General features: G+C 36.4%; 1 protein-coding gene across 2 annotated transcripts in view; it reads left to right on the top strand.

The window, feature by feature from the left end:
* The window catches only part of LOC121415224 (non-lysosomal glucosylceramidase-like), a 35,165-nt gene that overhangs the window by 6,999 nt on the left and 5,838 nt on the right, over positions 1–22,328 (top strand). Inside the window, exons 1-14 of one of the 2 annotated variants that reach the window (XM_041608398.1) lie at positions 437–755; positions 2,546–3,134; positions 4,067–4,155; positions 4,588–4,703; positions 9,275–9,502; positions 11,069–11,184; positions 15,472–15,583; positions 16,307–16,409; positions 17,017–17,164; positions 17,770–17,895; positions 19,046–19,215; positions 19,805–19,909; positions 21,248–21,355; positions 22,079–22,230. In XM_041608398.1, coding sequence (XP_041464332.1) covers positions 2,776–3,134; positions 4,067–4,155; positions 4,588–4,703; positions 9,275–9,502; positions 11,069–11,184; positions 15,472–15,583; positions 16,307–16,409; positions 17,017–17,164; positions 17,770–17,895; positions 19,046–19,215; positions 19,805–19,909; positions 21,248–21,355; positions 22,079–22,230 — 1,932 coding nt within the window. In that variant the 5' untranslated portion in view covers positions 437–755; positions 2,546–2,775. Of the gene's footprint in view, positions 1–436; positions 756–2,545; positions 3,135–4,066; positions 4,156–4,587; positions 4,704–9,274; positions 9,503–11,068; positions 11,185–15,471; positions 15,584–16,306; positions 16,410–17,016; positions 17,165–17,769; positions 17,896–19,045; positions 19,216–19,804; positions 19,910–21,247; positions 21,356–22,078; positions 22,231–22,328 lie in introns of those variants that run through there. The other variant, XM_041608397.1, reaches the window with a different exon arrangement.

Here is a 22,328-nt window from a genome sequence, read left to right as displayed (position 1 = left end):
GCCCATCTGGTCATTAGACGAATTAGGTATTGGACTAAAAGTTGAAAGTACGGTAGACAGAATGGACAACAGACGAATTGGTTGTACATGTAGATGTAATGGCTTTTGAACATGTGAAGTTGGACGAGCAAGAATTAATTAGACCAAGTGGTAATAAAACAACTGATAATTCATCAGATGGATGTATGTACTGTCGAGGCAATATACAGAAAAGCAAAAATATATATATATTGCAGAAAGATTAAGAGATTGTTTAAGAGAGGAAAAGATGTAACCATGAAATGATAATCACTTCCTGCTTGGTAATATCTAATCGTCATGTTGCCCTTTTTACGCTTGATCTTCAAGCCGTAAACAACCTTTCCACAGCTGTAAGCTCTGCCTTGTATCATCTCCAGTCATTTCCTCGGCTAAAGCCGTGTAACATCCATTTCTGTTTTTAATGAGCCTCCACAATAGCCTCATTATCGTTAAAGATTAGATATCAGATCTTCTTCCATCAGTCAGTTTGGTGGATCCTCCCTAGTACTAGTTACACATTAACTATCTTCGCTTTTGTCATCGTGCACAAGGTGGTATCGACTCATTGAGCCGGCTGATGAGCGAGCGAGCAAGTGGATGGGTCGAGGATCTTTCCCAGCAGCGTCTATGTTGATATTTGCTCATGTGTTGTATGTGTTCATGTAGTGTTGCAGCTACTTCTTCGGTATAAGGAATTTATCATTCAAGGACTTTACAAGCAAGTTTGCTTTTATGTATGTACATGTGTGTGGGATTATCATTTTCATTTTGTTGTCTTAAACACTGCAAAGGTGCAAGACTAAAACATTTGATGTGTGCTTAAGTGCTCAACAAAGCTATCAGATATAGTACATGGAAATAATCGTGGACTTCAGACATGAATGTTTGTTTGCCATTTTTGTAATGCTTTTTGTAGTAAAGGAGGATTACTCATTCATGAGTGGTAATATGGTTGCATGTAGAATTGAAAAAAGAAGCACATAATTTTTTGGGGCAAACTATAATAATAATACTCAATATTTATAACACGCTTTTCCCAAATGGCCCAAAGCGCTCACAATTTCAATTAACATATAAAAGATACAAACAAAAATCAGAATGACATATTAAACTATGCTGCGAAAGACTAATTAAAATCTCAAGAGGTATAATCATTTTTTTTAATTACAGAACAATGGATGAGTAAATGATATTTCCATTATCTGTGGTTCTTGTAACAAGTGTGCATATTTTTGTCTTGTTTATGTAAAACATCTAAATATAGAATGTGCTGAAGATTTCATGATGTAATCTTTGTCAGAATCCAATTTATATGTAAAGTAATTAAAACCACTATTTTTAGTAATAAACATTATCAAGAGATGGCACTTGATTCAAATTTAATTTGTAATGTCAAGAATTATGCTATGATTAAAATTCTAATGGATAAAAATGCATTCAATGACTAGTACGCATACTATGATATTGTAATAATAGATGATACTCAAGTATAGCCTACATTACCGACCCCTTACCAAAGCTAAAGGCGGGTTTTAAAGAGTGTCTTCAATTTATTGTAATACATTGGTTTTTAATAAACATTGGCCTGAGCACATCTGAGGTCCGAAGATTCCAGTACGAACTTGCTGTTTAGTACATGGATGTCACTTTGACAGATTTCTCTCTCAATTCAGTTTACATAAACTTTTATAAAGTTATGTAAGCAGCTTGTTTTGAATTGATCATGTGATACACATGCATGTACCTGTAGCTGGGATCCTGTGGTGCATAATATACATTAATGCACAGATTGAGATACATTGTAGGTATGCATTGTAATATTGACAATATGATGTGAGACTTTGTTGTAGTGTATTGAAGCATTAATGTTAGTTTATACAAGGAGTTAACTCCTTGGTTTATATTATTAACTGTATCAGACATCTGTGCATGCAGGGCAACTTTAATACATTGCTTGCTTATGACTGTGATCAAATGGTGGTCAATAATTTTCCAATTGTTTATCCATGCACGGACCCAATTTCTTGCCCGGAAAGTCAATGAGAAAATGAGTGGAAATGTAGCGGGCATTAAGGCAGAGCTAACATACGGGTATTCCAAGCATTTTTGTACGCGTCCTTGAACTGCGCACTGCTATACGTCACAATGTTTATCTAGTTAAGACCACGCAGGATACTGTGTCCCCAGGCCAGGGACGTGTCATTTCAATTACGTCACAATGGTGAAGTTCAGAGGCCTAGTCTGCTCAACATGACAAAATAGATTCCCATTCTTAAACTCTAAAATATCTAAATTTTAATGATTTTTGCTCTAGATGTTTGATTTAGTTAATAATGTCGACTTGCCTGATGGGGGCGAAAGGACATACATCGCCCTCTTGGATATCACCAAGACCCTCTGTTTCTGATATAAATCTTAATAGGGGATATATGTCATATCGCCCTGAGGCCAGTCAATATTGCTTTATCAATCACCAATTACTATCTCTCTCTCTCGCTTCTCTCCTTTTATCTCTAAATTACAGGTATGCAGAGGTTCGGTCATTGTAGTTTGTACACTCTGTACGAGAGGAACAGGAAGTGGTTTACCGATGGTCGTCATTAGCAGAACTGTGATGTTTTTCAGAGAATTTCCCTCGCATTGACACATGCTAATGTGCAGTGTTGTGTTTTTGGTGTGAATTCGTGGGGGAAAGCAACAGATAAAGGAAGATTGATTCCCTTTCCTGGTGCTTAGTGTGAACACCGTGGCAGAATGGCCGCTGCCATCGATGACGCCATAATGGACAAGGAGTACTCGGAACCAGATAAAGACCGAAATGAGGACCAAGATGAGGAGCATAATGAAGACCAAAATGGAGACCTTGAAAGCGAGGACCAAGACCTAAATGGCATTGACAGCGAAATAGACCTGATGAACGTTGGAAGCAACAATTCCGGACAAAGCGACAGTTTGCAGTCGAGGAATACTTTAAAAAATGATAACCTGGCTCAGTTTGGTATCCCACAATGCTCTTGGACGGTAAATCTCAATCATAAATACAAAGAAAAATGGCGGCCGTTGATGAGGGTCAGAGCACACCAGATGAAGAGCTTTGTTCTTCCCTCGGTCAGGTAATCAAGGATTTAATCTTTTTTTAATCTTTAATTCACTCATTTTTTTTGTTTTAAAGTCAATCCAAAATATTTACCAAAAGTTTCAACACTTTCACTATAAGACTTGAGTCAATCAAAAATATTAAGGATTCTATCTTTTCACCCCTGAATTTAAAAAATAATGAAAATGATAAATCAGATGAAGAAAATCAGTACATGTACAGTATCTTGAAAATTGTCCATTTTTGTTTTGAGAGTATTATCCCCTGTTTTGAGAGTATTATCCCCTATGAAAAAAAGAGCAAATTAGTGAGCTGATGATGAATTATCTCATTTTTTTGTCTAAAATGTGAAGTTTACCTTGATGATATTGGTGCGGGTTTGATAACATAATCCATCTAAAATATTAAGAAAGCTATGAATGTTCAAAAGTAAAAGTTTTTAAAGCTAGCAGCTCCACCATCTGTTTGATGTGTATTATATGAATTCCAGTTGTTTTGAATAGAACTTGATGAATAAAAAAATTTCTAATAAAAGGGGGTATGAATGATGTGTTTTAGGATACATTACATGTATGTATATTTGAAAAGTGACATGAATTGATATTACCTAGAGCTGTATTATTTGCTTCCAAAGGGCTTCAATATTGTAACCCCGGCTTTAGATTGGCTGCTGTATTTACTTACACTGCACACTCGTTTCAAGGAATTGATTCCCACCAGGTACCCATATACGTCACCTGGGTCGAGTGCAGCATAATGTGGATGAATTTCTTCCTGAAAGAAACTACACCATGGATGAGATTTGAACCCAAGACCCTCTGTTTCAAAGTCCAGATACTAATCCCCTGGGCTACGACGGTCCACCTGCAGTGATTGATTATATAGTTGAACAGCATTTCCTCATCCCTTTTACAGTTAATGGACGTTGATTCTGCTTTAATATTTCAGATATGCCCAACTACACCTTAAAATGCGGCGAGCAGGAAAAAGACCATTCATTGATGTGTTACATCCAAAGAAATTTAAACCGGTATATGGTAAGTGATGTCTGGAGGAGGGGACCTGTTGCTATGTCAGTCAATGATAGGGGCCTCCTAATGTAGAAGAAAAGAATAAGTAGTCAAGTTTGGCGCTATGTCAGTCATTGATGTCATTAAGTTGAGATGAGTGTGTGTCACTAAGTTTTTTCTTTGTTATAAAAAAAAATAATTTGTTCTTATTTGATCATGTTTACCCCAACTCCTACTTTTAATTACTTATGTTTAAGACTACAATTTGTTATTAAAAATATTTTAAAATGTAGGATTTATATACTTGTAGTGCACATATCCACCTTGTTAGATGTTCAAGGCGCTCCTATGTTATTACCCCAGCCAAAGTTGTACATTCTCTTTTGTGTCTGTTTTATTGATCTTCGTTTCTATTTATCAATAATTATGTGTCAATCTTGCTGTGTTTCTGTTGTGCAGGTGTACCGGTCGGTGGTATCGGGTGCGGTGCAATAGATCGGGGCTGGAAAGGAGACTTCTGTCGGTGGTCTCTCTCTCCAGGCCGGTACACGTATGATAATGTGGAGTTAAATCAGGTACATATGCAGACCTTCATATATTCAGAGCTGCCAAGTAGTACGGATTTTCCGTATATAATACTGAAAAATGAGAAGAATACTGATGGTTTCATGCAAAATACTGATTTCTCAAGTTTCATTTTTATGTGTTGTCCTATGGTCGTATTTCTGTGAAAATACTGATTTCCTTGCCAAAATACTGATTTTCAGCTTTAAAAATACTGAAATGTTCTTATTCAGGTTGGCATCTCTGTATATTTCATTCCAATACGGGCAATATCATTGATATCAGAGTTACCTACATGTAGGGGGGGGATGACACAACATTTGCTCCTGCATCATTTGCTCCGGTCTTAATATCTCATTGGCCCAATTCACAAAGGTGGTTTTTAAAACCCACGGTTGAGTCCATGGTTTATGTAGATTTCCTGTATAAATTACGCTTAATTTAGCGCGTTTCGGGCGCGTATGTAAAAAATGTCCAATGCTGATGCGTGCTTTTGTCACAGTGCACCAAATTGACGCCTGTTACCATGGTTAGATACGCTATTTTATTCATGAGTCCACTGTTTGAAGAGTGGACTCATGAATAAAAACAGTGGACTCATGAATGAAATAGCGTATTTAACCATGGTAACAGGCGTCAATTTGGCATAGTGTGACAAAAGCGCGCATTAGCATTGGACATTCCTTACCTACGCGCCCGATACACGCTAAATTAAGCGTAATTTATACAGGAAATCTACATAAACCATGGACTCAACCGTGGGTTTTAAAAACCAAATTGGGGATTCGGGCCATTGGGTTAGAGTTTATAGGATTGTAATGAGAGATTTTGGTTCAGAATATTGCAAAGTTAAGGATTGGGGTTTAGTTAGTTTTTTTGAGGTTAGGTTTTATGTTTGGCTTTAAGGTGCAGAGTTTCCATCGGAGCAATTTTTGCCGGAGCAAATGTTGTGAAACCTTTACGCTGGGTGTAGGGCTGGAAATGCCCCAAAGAGCTCTGGAAAACTAAAAGAAAAAGAGCCCTGAAATTTCTCATAGGGTGCAATGTAACAAATTTTAGCTGGTGAGCTAAAAAAAAAAGTGGCCTCAAAAAGATATTCAGCATGAAGATGTACATTTTTGCATTGCATGTACAGTAAACGTGTATTTTGACTAACATTTAATGGGTTTGAAAAGTCTGCATTTGGCTATATGTTACATATAATGCAGTATATGTTCAGAAATTTTCAAGGTGATAATAGCACTGTGATTCAATTTAATTGTGTTGAGATATGGATGAGGTAATGTGGTCATAATGCTGTTAATGATTAATCATTCCTTTATGACCTCATACTGCCACAACTTAGTGAATCATTAGATTTTATTAATGGCTGATAAGAATGCTTTGAACTTGATGGTGTGTGCTCATATGGTAGGTATTTAGATAGCAAAGTCCACTCCTCCCTTTTCCTCTTCTACTTCTCCTCTAATTCTGTTTCTTAACCTTTTCCTCTTGATTATTCATTTTCCGCTTCTTCTTCCCTCATTCTCCTGATCTTCCTGGCCTCCTCCCCCTTTTCTTCTTTGTCATCGTCATCTTGTTTTCTTCTTCTCCTCCCTTTTCTCCTCTTCTCCTACCTCTCTTCTCTTCTCCTTCTCTTCTTCTTTTTCTTCTTTTTTTTCTTCTACTACTTTTTCTCCTCCTCTTCCTCTTCTCCTCTTCATCTCCTTCTCATCGCCCTCTTTATCATTTCTCTCCTCTTTCTCTTCTTTTCCTGTCCTTCCTTCTCTTTTCTAAGACCTTTTTTAACCATTCAAACTACATGTAAACCCCATCTACCATTGAACATCAAGACTAATGAGAGATAATTATTTCCAAGAGATTCCTCCTCTTCTAAGACCCTTTTTTACCATTCAAACTACATGTAAACCTCATCTACAGTTGAACATCAAGACAGAAGAGATAATTATTTTCCAAGAAATAAAATCATCAACGCTTGGATTCTACACGTGCAGGAACAGTCTTTATGCATATTTCCTCATTGCTCCTATTTTTCAACATAATGATTTTGTAGTGTTTCTGTTGTTCCAAGCGGCATGCAATAGGCATTAATATGGATGCTCTATTGTGTGTTGTAGAAACATGCATCTCAATATACATGTAAATCAAGTGAAGCAAATATGTGTTTATTTATGCACAGTGATTTTGTAGTGCATGTGAAGACAGGTTCTGTAAATCCATAAAACTGATGATACTCTTTTTAATTACTGAATAGCTGCTTTCATTATAACTTCCTATGGCTATGCAGTGGAAAAGTTGAAGTGATTATTTTCAGAACACCTTGGAAACACTCATTGATATTCAGAAATGCCACGATTCCATGCCTATTGCACATTACCGTTCCTTTTTAATCTCTGAATATTGTAATGGTGCTGATATCAGTCAAGAAAATTATAAAGGAAAAATAAATGAAATAAACATTACGAGGCAAGCTTTTCTCATTGCATTTACATATTGTTGATTGAATGAATTTATCATTACCAATGAAGCCCTAGTTACATGTATATAGCCACCTGATATAGCCTATATTCATTCCAGTCTTGTTTCACATTTGTTGTATTTATTTCGCCTTGTGATTATTTAATGGCAAAAAGAAGCTGCTGAAAACTGCTTATCTAAAAAAAAGAGAGCCAATGGAGTAAATTAGAGAGTCAAAAGGGGCCTAAGCTTTCGATCCTAGCAGAATCTTCTCCGGAGACAAAATGACAAACATACAAAGTGGAACAACCATAATGTTATTATTTAAACTGCTACCGACACAGGACCAAAGTTACATTGTATTATTTGTTTTGTAAACCTTTAAAAAAGAATCTTCCCTCTTTAAAAATATACCATAACTTTTCAGTCAAACATATGTAGCAAAATTATTTGAAGGGAGGTTACTATATTTCTCAACTAACTTCTACAGGATTTGATTTTGATCCATTTGTGTCATACAAATTCATGCAGCCAAAAATCCCCTTTCTGGTAAATTTTTATTTCTCAGGCGGTATTCTTGTTCAGTTTTGTTCATGTTCACTTTGTTATTTTCTATAGTTTTGTAATTGATTTTTGTACAACAGCAAGTGTGATTATGCATATACCTTCAAACTAAAATATTTGAGTTGAACATGCCTTTTCCAAACTAACATGCTACACATATTAAGGCCTATTCTCTGAAGTCAGCCAGGCATGGGTATACAAATTCTTTGAAATTCATAATTTTGTTCTTTTTTGTAATTTTTATACATACTATGAATAATTTATCATACCATACATGTACCTGGCTTTTCAGACTTGCTCTGTGAGTCTCCATGGTTACATCACTTTGATTGAATGTTTTTTTTATACTAAATTTTTATTACCTGTACTACATTACAATTGGTATTGTATAGGGGAAGGCGGGGTAAGTTGAGCATAGGGGCAAGTTGAGCCACCACCCCCAATCTAACAATGAATGAGTCAGACATCGTGTTGGTGTCATATCTTGATGACCCATTAAATAACCTTTAACCCACCACTTTGTTTTCAGCTTTGAAACAAAAAGTAATTTTTTAGAGGGAAAAATACAAATTTCAGCCTAAAAAGTAAAAAAGGGTGTAAAATATATGTGTTTGTTACCCACACATGTCTTTAAATATATTATAGAAATAAGAACAATATTGTTAGTCCAGGTATGGATTCTCATTCTTGTCATAGTCTTTTACATGATGAATGTAAAGAAATTTGTGGATGTGAAAATATCGCAATAAGTTTGGACTGGGGTAATTTAAGCCAAATCAACATGGGGCAAGTTGGCCATGGTAATTCTAATGTTGATGTATAATAAAAAAAAATAAATAAAAAATGTAAAAAGCCATTAATATGCAGGCAGAAAGGAGCTAATTCACATGACAGTTCTTTTACTTTTAGAAGATGTTATGATACAGAATTAGCAAGTGAAAATACTTTAAATGAAAAATTGACATCCTGGTTCTTCCCGCATACATTTTGTACATAGTTTTTGTGGCTCAACTTACCCCAGACGGTGGCACAACTTACCCCACAGATGGGGCAAGTTGAGCCATTTGACATTGTTTTTTTCAAAGGTCACGATGACTTTCAGTGTGGGGGTAGAAAGTTATATAAAGGTGAAAAAGATTTCCCAAGAATCAAATTTAAAGGCAAGGTACTTATTTCTACAATATTACTAGTCATATCAATTCTAACATGCAAAATGCAAAAAGTGTCACAACTTACCCGGCCTTCCCCTACCAGGAAATGTGAAACATTTTCTGAAAGATTTTTTGTGAGGGCTTGCATGCCTCTTAATATGAATTTTACTTTAATGTGCAAGCCCTGGCTATTGGAAAATATTTTTCTACACTCTACATGTAATTCTTTTCTGTTATTAACTTTTATAATATACATTTATACTATTTCTAAAAACAAACTTGCCTACCGTAAATAGATAGTGGATTCAAATTGTATTTTTATGTTTACATTGTACAGTTTGTATTTTTATGGCCAAATAAGTAACAATAATATGTAATAAATTGTGCTTGTTTGTTTCAACCCCACGCAGTTTACAGTGTGTGTTCGGAGAGGGGGTAAAACAGTCTACCAGCAAGTCTTATCACCGAACAAGCCTACTAACAAGGACCTAGCCCAGGCCTGGGAGTGGCAGTTCCCTGGTAACAGAGCATCCTATCATGGTCTATACCCCAGGGCCTGGACCAGGTACCTGCTACCGGGACAGAACATCACCCTCGTCTGTCGGCAGATCTCCCCTGTCTTTCCACATAACTATCAGGTCAGTGTGACGGTATGAAATAGCGAATAGTCATGAGTGCGTTAATTATATAATATTGACTGGCCTTGAGGGAAACATCAAATATATTGCCAGCAAATGAATCATCGTCGGTTCCTATATTGGCCCGAGTCTTTAGACGAGGGCAATATGGGTCTTTTAAGGGCAATATATTTGATGTTCCCCGAAAGAAGAGCCAGTCAATATTTTTATTATCATCCAAATCAGATATCTAGAGCAAAAATCGTGATAATGGTGATATATTTCTTTTTAAAATAGTTATATTGTGTCTTGTTAATATAAGGGTCTAGGCTCTGCACTTTACCATTATGACGTACTTGCAAGCGCTTGGATCCAGTGATGTCTTTATTATGACGTATATTGTTGGCGTGCAGATCCTATGAAGCGTATCTCTTTATACGCATCCTCAAATGCCCGGATGTGAGACCGGGAAAATACAAAGGTATATTTTGCGTCGTCTCTGCATGCAAAGTAAATATGCGCATTGAGACCGAGGAAATTACAAATAATATACCTATCCCTTCCCGATATTTATGAATCTAGGGCAATACGGTTTTGTAAATTACCAGCTCAGATATCTGATACGGGTGATAATACAAAATATAGCCTAAGCTTAAGGTGAAGAAAAAAGATGTTATATTCAATGAGGCATAGCCGAGTTGAATAGAGTTCTTTCTTTTACTTAGCTTTAACAGTCTCATCTGTAATTTCTTGATCTTAATTCTGTATTTGAAGGGGAGGTCCACCCCTGATGCCAGGTTGAAAATGACAGAAATAATGGTAACACGTGACATAAATACTTTGATTTCTGAACTGCTTATTAAAATTGATCTATCCCTTGTGAATTTGCAACTGATTGCAAATATTTTCCTGCTACACCATATTTTCTTGTCGGACTACAATCTCTTGTGTAATGCCCCCTGATTTGTTTTGATCGAAAGGATACTTTGCTGCCAGTGGGCAGTCTGCTTCTTGCATTGATCAACAAATTTCATTTGAATTTCTTCAATATTTAAAATTGATCTATCACTTGTGATTTTGGCACTAAAGTTTGCAATTGATTTCAAATATGTACCTGCAACACTATTTTCTTGTGAGACTACACTCTTGTTTGCAATGCCCCTGATTTGTTTTGATCAACAAGAGACCTGCTGCTAATGGGTAGTCTGCTTCTTGCATTGATCAACAATTTCAATTGATTTTCTTTAATAGTTAAAATTGATCCATCACTTGTGAATTTGCCACTGAAATTTCTTTGCAGATATTTTCCTGTGACACCATATTTCCTTGTCAGACTAATCTTTAGGGAGGTGCAATAGCTCAGTCCGTAGAGTGGGGGTTTGGATTCCGGTGATCCAGGTTCAATTTCCACTTGGTGCGCTAGTGCCCTTTGGTTAGGCATTACTCCATTACCAGGTCCCTCTGAGAGGACCTTAGCCATCAATCTTCTGGTTGCTTGCTTACAAGCATTCATGGTTTCTTAGCAATCGGGTAAAAATTCTCTACCATATTTGTGTAATGCCTCCTAATTTGTTTCTTGATCAATAGGAGACTTCACTGCCAGTGGGCGTCTTCGTATGGGATGTGTATAACAACGGAACAGCAGCGGCCGATGTCTCTATTATGTTCACATGGAAGAATGGGACAGGCACGTCTGCAGATAAGTAAGTTATTCTGTCTTTGCTGATTTTCTGTTAAACAGGGCATGTTTCACAAAAATGTGAGTATGACATGAAATCACACCTAAAACCCAGATGGGTGCAGTATCACCGCATTGGCCAAATTGTGCTTAGAGGATGCATGATACTTTGTACCATTCAATAAGATTGTGCACTACATATAATCTGCGAGTCAGCATTTAATAAGCATGAATCTCTACCATTTAACTCTTGTGACTGTAAAGTAAAATTTTCGAAAATATTAATTGTTTATATCTTTTAATTAATAAATTATGCAAATAAGTGCACAAAAAAAGAAGAATGATGATTTTTGGTGAAAATATACTTTATTACATTTCTAACAAATATCTACAAAAACATTTTGTATTCTTAATTTTGTTGATTTTCTATGTATTTCATTTTTTAAATTATTATGTATTTTTCTAAACTTTGTTTTTCTATTGTTTTTGTCTCACCTGCGAAGCAAAGTGAGACTATAGGCGCCGCTTTTCCGACGGCGGCGGCGTCAACATCAAATCTTAACCTGAGGTTAAGTTTTTGAAATGACGTCATAACTTAGAAAGTATATGGACCTAGTTAATAAAACTTGGCCATAAGGTTAATCAAGTATTACTGAACATCCTATTAGAGTTTCATGTCACATGACCAAGGTCAAAGGTCATTTAGGGTCAATGAACTTAGACCATGTTGGAGGAATCAACATCGAAATCTTAACCTGAGGTTAAGTTTTTGAAATGTCATCATAACTTAGAAAATATATGGACCTAGTTCATGAAACTTGGAAATAGGTTAATAAAGTATCACTGAACATCCTGCATGAGTTTCACGTCACATGACCAAGGTCAAAGGTCATTTAGGGTCAATGAACTTTGGCCGAATTGGGGATATCTGTTGAATTCCCATCATAACTTTGAAAGTTTATGGATCTGATTCATGAAACTTGGACATAATAGTAATCAAGCATCGCTGAACATTTTGTGCAAGTTTCAGGTCTCATGATTAAGGTCAAAGGTCATTTAGGGTCAATGAACTTTGGCCGAATCGGGGGTATCTGTTGAATTACCATCATAACTTTGAAAGTTTATTGGTCTAGTTCGTTAAACTTGGACATTAGAGTAATCAAGTATCACTGAACATCCTGTGCGTGTTTCAGGTCACATGACCAAGGTCAAAGGTCAATGAACTTTGGCCGAATTGGGTGTATCTGTTGAATTACCATCATAACTTTGAAAGTTTATGGATCTGATTCATGAAACTTGTACATAAGAGTAATCAAGTATCACTGAACATCCTGTGCGAGTTTCAGGTCACATGATCAAGGTCAAAGGTCATGTAAGGTCAATGAACTTTGGCCATGTTGGGTTTTTTGTTGAATAACCATCATATCTCTGTAAGTTTATTGGTCTAGTTCAATAAAAGTGGACATAAGAGTAACCATGTATCACTGAACATCTTGTGCGAGTTAGAGTAGTATTCAAAGTCAGCACTGCTGCTATATTGAACCGCGTGATGCAGGTGAGACGGAAACCAACAAAAGTAATGATAATCATACATTTATGATTTTTTAGTTGAAAACACAATTTGCATTGACATAGTACACGGAATCATGTTTTTGAGCAATTTGGGGTCTGATATGTACTTACAAAATATTGCATGATTTTGGCACTGCGTACCCAGGTGCCACAAATTATGTCTCAAAAGATGCGCAAGACTTCAAGGAAAAAAGTCACCAAGTGCCGTTGTGGGGGGGGGGCTTGAAGGGGGGTCAATTTGACCCCCCCCATTAAGTAACGGGAACTGCAGTATGTAACATGTGGAGGCGCGATAGCTCAGTTGGTAGAGCGGGGGATTCGTATTCCGGTGACCCGGGTTCGATTCCCACTTGGTGCGCTAGTGCCCTTTGGTAAGGCATTAATCCTCAGTACCAGGTCCTTCGGAGAGGACCTTAAGCCGTCGGTACTCTGGTTGCTTGCTTACAAGCATTCATGCTTTCTTAGCAATCAGGTAAAAAATCACCACCAATAACAATAAATGTTTCAATGATCTATAAATCTACATGTACCTTCAAATACTCACTGGCTTTATGTTAGATCAGACTGGTTTTTCAACTTCATGCCACATGATTAACTATGACTTAATTTGGTCTAAAAGAAATATGGGTACACAAGTTACAATAATTGTTACACATGGATAAAAGAGTCTTATCTTTTATAATCAATGGCAGTACTTGAGAGCTCTCAAAGTCAACCTTTGAATCAATCAATATTATTACTAATTTTCTTAAAGCAGCGCAAGTTGAAGTTAACTATATCAGTACTTAATCCATATTCCTTTCCAGTAGTAATGTACAAACATTATACATATCAACATTTCTCCCATAAGTACCATAAAAAGATCATCTATTTTCTATTTTAACTCCAACAATTTATACAGATACATGAATAAGCAATCAAACTAACCTTTTAGTGTTCCTTTCTGACAACTTCAAAGGTCTATCTCTCAAGGATGTCTGTGATTTTAAGGAGTAATCCTGGTCCTCACACACATCACAAAATGTTGTGTTTTCAGTCACTATCAAATGCACAGTATATACATGGTGCTATATTAGACAATGTCTAAGGAAGTGTAAGTACAATGTTTATGTTCATTTGTACAGAGGTCAAGCATACAATTAAAGTGTCCAAATGACTTGAGTGCTAACAAATTTCAGTGCAAACCAATGTAGTACATTTACAAACAGTGGTTAGGTAAGATTGTTCAAATGATGACATTATTTTTTTTTAATTTCTATTTTATTTTGTTTTATTCTTTAATTTTAATTTTATTTTGTTTATTTTATTTCATTTTATTTGATAATATTTTATTTTGTTTGAGTTTATTTTATGTTATTCTATTAATTCATTAATTTATTTATTTAATTCATTGATTGAATTATTTATTTATCATATTTCTTTGTTTATTTATATAATATTTACTTATCTATTTATGTATGTATTTGTGCATTTATCTACCAAATTTTTATTTATTTCTTTATTCATCATCATTATCATATTAGGGGGCCCAGGTTGATCTTTGATTGAATTATGATAAATTGAAAAAGTAATATTACCAAAATTCATTTAGGAAAATTTGCAATTAGTATGAAGTAAAATGTAGGGAAAAAAGGAAATTATTCAGCTCATCAAGCCCCCAATGAATGTAAAAAGCAGGCATAGGGAAAAGCTTATAATTTGTAAGTGCCAGTAGCTGTAAGGTGCATGCATAAATTGGAATACTCTTCCAGACCAGCATTGACCATTTCATAGTTTGATCATTAGTCAAGTGACTTCAATTAGACACATCTTAAAAGCATGGAATAGTCATTTCACATGCATAATAGAAGAATCACTTTTAACAGTGGTGCCTTTCATGAATGGCTTACATTTCCCCTTTGAAAAATCTCAACACTCACCTGAATATCAATTAATATACCATAAGTGAAATATGTCTTAAAATGTAATGAAATTAATTTTAAATCTAGCTCATTTGCTTCTGCGACAATTGCTCCAGTCTCAAAAGCTCAGAAGGTATATGGTTATAGGATTGTAGTAGAATTTTTTGTTCATAATAATGTAAGAAAAAAAGGGTTTAGGGTTTATTTAATGTGGGAGGTTAGGTTTTATGTTTGGTTTAACATGCAGATTTTTCATCAGAGCAAAAGCAATGGAACATTTGTGATGTATTTCATCTGTTTATTTCATGCAATTAAGCCTTGGTCTGTCTTTATTAGTACTTTGAATTTGTAGATATTTAAGTTCAATTTAATTTTTCTTATAACCTTTATTTAAATTTTAATGGGTTTCAAATTACATTTACTTGTTAAAAGTAAATGAAATGTCAGTGGCCTCTGTCTGTTATGACACTACTGTTGTACATATTCAAATTAAATTCATTTTCAATATATTTAAAGGTATTGCTAAAACTTTGTGAGCAGATGATTTAAAAAATTTTCAAACCAAGATGAAACATGTGTACAAGTGCACCTAAATACTACACATAAGTGTATGGGATGGAAGTAAGATGGTGTTTCCGGTCACTTTATATTTCAATTTTTGAAGCACTAAATAATTATTTTCGAACGCAATTTTTTTCTGGGCTTCATTTTTGTAACATATCACAGACATAGGTGACAAGTGTGACCCTCCAGCTCAGATTTTTTTAAAGTCAAACCAATGTCAACCAATCACTTTAAAACCATTTCTCTTTAAATCCATTTGTACCCCAATTATTTAGGAAAGGAGGAAGGTGGAACACAGGCTATTCTTCAGCCTCAACCTCTGGTGTGTTATTCCATGATGGTCATCCTACGCAACCGTGTACTATGTGTATAGCAGCAGCTGATGGGGTAAGTTGCCAAGTTATCTCCATGTCTAGAGCTTAACGTGGATCGGGCGTTGTGGCCCAGTGGATTAGTCTCCGGACTTGAAACAGAGGGTCGTGGGTTCGCATCCTAGCCATGGTGTAATTTCCTTCAGAAAGAAATTGATCCACAATGTGCTGCACTCAACCCAGATGAGGTTAATGGATACCGATGGAAGTACATGTAATTCCTCTAAAAGTTAAGAGATAGGCCTACTGTCCAATTCCAATAGTGAATTGGAACAATAGAAAATAAATTTTAGCTCAAATTTTGGGTGTAAAATGTCTTTCATACATATTCATCTTTTCTTTCTTAATAATAATAATGATAATATGTCCATTTATATAGCTTGTTACTATGTGCATATACTCAACTGCGCTTTGATACACTGTAGTTGGTATCATATTATTACCCCGGCTGTAGCTGAGACGCCATATTAATAGGCGCTGAAGCGTTCAAGGAATAAATCCTACCGGGTACCCATTCACCTCACCTGGGTCAAGTGCAGCACAATGTGGATGAATTTCTTGCCGAAGGTAATTACGCCATGACTGGGATTCGAACCCATGGCCCTCTGTTTCAAAGTCCAGAGACTAATCCACTGGGCCACAATGCTCCACAATACCTAATTTGATTTCCTCAAGTAAGATATTTAATGCTTTATTTCTGATTTCATATGATGTTTCTTGTTGTACAATTTATGTGTAGGATGACGTGACGGTGACGACATGTACATCCTTTAATCCTTCATCTCAACTCAAAGAGCTCTGGAATGACCTCAAAGCAGATGGACAACTTAACACCACTAAAGGTGAGATTGGCACCTTCCATGTACATTGTACATATATTGGCAGCAGGCGAGGTGGGGGGGAATCCCCTAAACATTTCCCATGACATGTTTAGAGTAGGAAACGCGTCTTGCCACAGGGCTTCACAACATTTTTCTTCCGTCTCGTGCCTTTTGGACCAAATTTGTGTCCACTATTCACGCAGATTTTAAGTGAAGCCTATTATCATATATCTGTCACACCCAAAATGCTCAAAGACATGATTTCATATATACATATCCAATAAAAATTGTCTTTTAAGCTAAAATGCGGGCTTCGTGGTCTAGTGGTTACGACTCTTTTCTTGCAATCAGAAAGATGTGGGTTCTAATCTCAGCCATGGCATGTTTTCCTTCAGTAAGAAATTTACCCACATAGTGCTGTTCTCAACCCACTTGAGGTGAATGGGTACCCGGTAGGATTTATTCCTTGAATGCTTCAGCGCCTATATGGCGGCTCAGATACAGCCGGGGTATTAATATGATACCAAGTATCAAGCGCAGTAGAGCATGTATACAATTATAGTAGCAGCGACATACAAGTTGACCATATAATTTATTTTTATTAAATGAATGTTCTTATTTCTACCAGGACCCAGTGACCGGACAGAGAAAGGTGAGACGTTAGGCGGTGCCGTAGTATCATCTTGCCATGTAGAAGCCAATGAACGGGGTCTACTAGAATTTGCTCTCTCCTGGGATATGCCTAAGGTTCAGTTTGAAAACTCATCTTACTTCAGGTATATAGCTTTTTATTCACCTGTGGGGTGTTGCCGGAAAATATTTGCAATCAATTGCAAATTTCTGTTGCAAATATTTGCAATTTGGGAACAGATTTCCGCCCATGCTCTTCTATGGTTATTATGATTATATTATGGTCTCGGGAGCCAAGCCTTAGAAAGGCCATTGGCCTATGCTGGCCCCTCATATTCTCATTTATTCTCTTGTTAAATGTATTTCTATTTTTGTATTTTTATTTGTATGTAGTGTATTCTGTGATTTGCATGTTGTGTGTTTTTGATGAGAATTTGGAATAAATAAATGAAATGAAATTGACATATCAATTTTAACTATTATATAGTGAATCAGTTTAAACTTTTCTTTCGAGAAGCAGATCAGCATTTGAGTATAAAAATTTGCAATGAATTACAATTCTAGTGATTGATTTTGGGACCAAAATTGGATTTGTAATTGTTTGCAATTTTCTTGCAACACCCCAGCGGTTGATCTACTGTTAACTTTGTGTTATTGCCATTTGGTCTTTATTACACTTTCCAATCAGAGATTTTTACATCATGTAATCAAAGCTTGGCTTGTCTCTTTGTCTTGTTGTTTTGATCCGTAGGCGATACACGAGATGGTTTGGTCGGGACGGGAACTCAGCCATTGCCTTGTGCAGTCATGCCCTTGAGGAGTATAAAGATTGGGAGAAACATATTAATGAATGGCAGAATCCTATTCTTAATAATGAGTAAGTTATGGTCATCTTCTCCTATAATTCCCTTTCTTCTTTTTCTCTTCTCTTTCTACTTCTTTCCTTCCCTTTCTTCTGCTTCTTTCCTTGTCCATAAATTCCTGTTTTGTTTTTCTTAAATCTTTTGAGGTAAAATTTCATAAAGGAAGTTACTCAGCCACTGTATGACATGAACCTCTTGTCCTCTGGTTGTCCTGGGTTGGGGCACTCAAAAGTAATGTGGTGTGCAGTTTGTTCAAAGCCACAATATCGGCAAGTAGCACAGCTCTTTATTTCCAGCGGTACATGTTGGCTGCAAAATGTGCAAGCGTTTGAGAGGACCCATCCTCTACAATAGTCTCGAGCAGTTAGTGAGATCTTGGTACTAGGGGGAGATGGTTGGTTAAATGAGTTTAACCAACTATCGCCTGTCGTGCTTCAATTTCTCTTTCAAGTTGAAGGTGGAGGTCACTATGACGGCTGAATGTTTGATATTACTGACAAAGTTTTTGTTGTGTTGAGATGCAGGCATGCAGAAGGTGCTATCATCCTATTCTTAATTAACCCGAGTCTGTATTGCTCTGTATTGCTCTGTATGAAGTTCTGGGGGAGTGATTCTTCTTTTTCTTAGCTTTCTTTTGTAAAATCCCATCATGAAATTTGAAAATGATCTTTTGTTCCTGCTGTTTTTGTCGAAGGAAGCACCTTGCTCGACAAGCGTAAAGTTATAATAGGTGCTACCTATTCTTTTAACATTTATACATTCTGTATTGCAACATCTGAAAATGAATCAATGAATGGAATTGAATCTCTCCCGAAAATGTGTGAATGCCTGATGGTTCAAAGCTATTTCTTACTTACCATGATGTTTTCAGGAGCTTCAATTAAAGCAAAATCTATGGTAGGATGCGAAAGATATTATATGTTTGGATTTGCCAGCGCCATAATGAGGCTGCGATGAATGCAAGGAATGCTCCCAAGGGAGTGGAAATTGTGTACTTTTCGTACGGGATTGAAATGAATCCAATGACCGGGGTAACAATATGGTGTAAAGCACTTTGAGCCGTTCTTGGAAAAGCGCTTTTTAAAAATTGGCTATTATTGTTATTACTATTACTTCACTACCGAGGTGACTGACAATTATTATTTTGTGTTTGGTGTCCGTCAGATTACTTCCTGCTTGGTACAAGTCGGCTCTCTTCAATGAACTCTACTTCATGACGGACGGCGGAGGCATATGGGTTGATGTAGATGAAGAGTACCCCAATGGCGAAAACAACACCCACACCAGGGCGCCTTCTCTTGTGAGAGAATATGGCAGATTCGGGTATTTAGAAGGTAAGATTTGCAATGCTTATCCACTCGTGTGTACATCTGTGGGTGGGTAGTCTCATTGGAAAAGTCAGTTCAATTTTTTCTCATTTACAAAATAGAAAAAGGAGTGAAAAACTGTATAAGGGGAAAAAATTATGTGAGGTGGAAGGTTGAAATCGCCCTTGAAGTGCCCAAAAGATGTCTGGAAAGCTACGTGTATATAAGAGCCTTGGAACTCCCTATAGTTTCCATCATAAATTTTGATACAATGTAACAAATTTTTGCTAGTAAGCCCTAAAAGTTGCTCTCTAAAGTTTTACACATTTTTTCTCTCCTGGTACATACAATGTAATATTTTGTTTTATTACTTTGGAACTAAATTTGATAACCACGAATCACTGCTCAAAACTGTGGTGAATTATGAATCTTTAGCTGTGGAAATTGAGAGGTTTACTCAGAAGCTGGGCTTGTATGTTGTTGACCCCTCACACAATAGAGGTAATGTATTGAAATATTGATGTCCTTTTATTTCTTAATTGTTCATGCAGATAAAAAGGCCATTTTGAAAAATAATATTAAAATCCTTATCTTTTGTTGTGTATTTCTTTTTTAGGTCATGAATACAGGATGTATAATACCTATGATGTTCATTTCTATGCCTCTTTTGCACTCATCATGTTATGGCCCAAACTGGAGCTCTCTGTGCAGTATGACTTTGGTATGTATTATTTGGTAAATTGTCACTTGATATTAACCCATTTTTTTTTTAAATTCCATAAGGCCCCATCCCAAATGGTCTAATCCTAGTTCATCTTCAACCAGTATTATTAATAGTAGAAGAAGGAGTAATAGTAGTAGAAGTAGTAGCAGCAGTAGTAGTAGTAGTAGTAGGAGTAGAAGTAGTAGTAGTAGTAGTAGTAGTAGTAGTAGTAGTAGTAGTAGTAGTAGTAGTAGTAGTAGTAGTAGTAGTAGTAGTAGTAGTAGTAGAAGTAGTAGCAGTAGTAGTAGTAGTAGTAGTAGTAGTAGTAGTAGTAGTAGTAGTAGTAGTAGTAGTAGCAGTAGTAGCAGTAGTAGCAGTAGTAGCAGCAGTAGCAGCAGCAGTAGCAGCAGTAGCAGCAGCAGTAGTAGTAGTAGCAGTAGTAGTAGTAGTAGTAGTAGTAGTAGTAGTAGTAGTAGTAGTAGCAGTAGTAGCAGTAGTAGCAGTAGTAGCAGTAGTAGCAGTAGTAGTAGTAGTAGTAGTAGTAGTAGTAGTAGTAGCAGTAGTAGCAGTAGTAGCAGTAGTAGCAGTAGCAGCAGTAGCAGCAGTAGCAGCAGTAGCAGTAGTAGCAGTAGTAGTAGTAGTAGTAGTAGTAGCAGTAGTAGCAGTAGTAGCAGTAGTAATAGTAGTAGTAGCAGTAGTAGCAGTAGTAGCAGTAGTAGCAGTAGTAGTAGTAGTAGTAGTAGTAGTAGTAGTAGTAGTAGTAGTAGTAGTAGTAGTAGCAGCAGCAGCAGCAGCAGCAGCAGTAGTAGCAGTAGTAGTAGTAGTAGTAGTAGTAGTAGTAGTAGTAGTAGCAGTAGTAGCAGTAGTAGCAGTAGTAGCAGTAGTAGCAGTAGTAGCAGTAGTAGTAGTAGTAGTAGTAGTAGCAGTAGTAGCAGTAGTAGTAGTAGTAGTAGTAGTAGTAGTAGTAGTAGTAGTAGTAGTAGTAGCAGCAGCAGCAGCAGCAGCAGCAGCAGCAGTAGTAGTAGTAGTAGTTGCAGCAGCAGCAGTAGTAGTTGCAGCAGCAGTAGCAGTAGTAGCAGTAGTAGCAGTAGCAGTAGTAGCAGTAGTAGCAGTAGTAGCAGTAGTAGTAGTAGTAGTAGTAGTATAGTAGTAGCAGTAGTAGTAGTAGCAGCAGCAGTAGTAGTTGCAGCAGCAGTAATGGTAGTTGTAGTAGTAGCAGTAGTGGTAGTAGCAGCAGCAGTAGTAGCAGTAGTAGCAGCAGCCGTAATAGTAGTTGTAGTTGTAGTAGTAGCAGTAGTAGTAGTATTAGTATGTGAGAAGCAATGATGAACTTTTTTTCTCTCTCTCTCTATACAGGTCACTATGTAGACCATAAAGATGAGGATAGATTTCAAGATCTCACATCAGGACTGAGCTCTATAAGAAAGAGCACTGGATGCGTTCCTCATGATGTAGGCAATCCAGGTAAGGCTACAAAAAGAAAAAAAAAAGAATGTTGCCTGCAACCCAACTGACCCAACTAAAATATTTGAATTGGCAGAATCAATCAGTTAGTGAATGGATGAAAAGAAATATTTATTGACCATTCCCAATATTAAATGCCTGTCTTTAGTTTTGGTTACCGGTAATCCCCCTAAAGTGCATGTCACTATTCAATTTCATTACTAGATTCTATTAATGCATGTGCCTCAAAACAATCGTAGTGTAAAGGATATACATGTAAACTAAAAGTGTGTTTACTTGGATAAATTAACAGATTTTACTTCAGACTTTAAGTTGATTGGTGTCCGATAAAAATTGGAAATCTGCATAGTTTTGTCTTGTTTAGATAAAACACCTTAAGCATTTGTAGGGCTTAAAATTCTAGGATATGATCTTTGTCTGTAGCTTTCTAATATCCAATTCCTAAATATGTAAAGTACAGTAAGTGCTCAAACTACTGAGAGAGGGTGCTTGATTTGAATTTAAATCGTTACAAGAGCTTGGAAAAATGCCATATTTAAATTGTAATGGGTAAAAATGCATTCAATGACTTCTACGTTTTTTTTATATTAGTATTGTATTGTTCGATGATACTCAAGTCGAGGTTACATGACTGTCCCTTTACCAAGGCTAAAGACACCTGTAATGAATATACATGTACATTTAAAAATCCTCATTGTTTCTTTCTATTGTGTTGCGTGACAGAGGAGGATCCTTGGTTGAAGCTGAATTGCTACTGGTTCCACGACACGGCTGAATGGAAGGATCTGAACCTGAAGATGGTCCTGATGGTGTACAGGGACTACTTTATCACCAAGGACACAGAGTTCCTGGACTTCATGTGGCCTAAATGCAAGGTAGGCGGGTATTCTATCATTACGTAGAAAACATGAGATGCCATAGAGACCCCCCTTTATATCTTTAGAATTAGATTATTAAAGGGAAGATGTGTCTT

This window comes from Lytechinus variegatus, chromosome 5, assembly GCF_018143015.1.
Source record: "Lytechinus variegatus isolate NC3 chromosome 5, Lvar_3.0, whole genome shotgun sequence".
NCBI lineage: Eukaryota > Metazoa > Echinodermata > Echinoidea > Temnopleuroida > Toxopneustidae > Lytechinus > Lytechinus variegatus.
The sequence above is the reverse complement of the archived record's forward strand: the minus strand, read 5'-3'. Positions and strand labels throughout refer to the sequence as shown.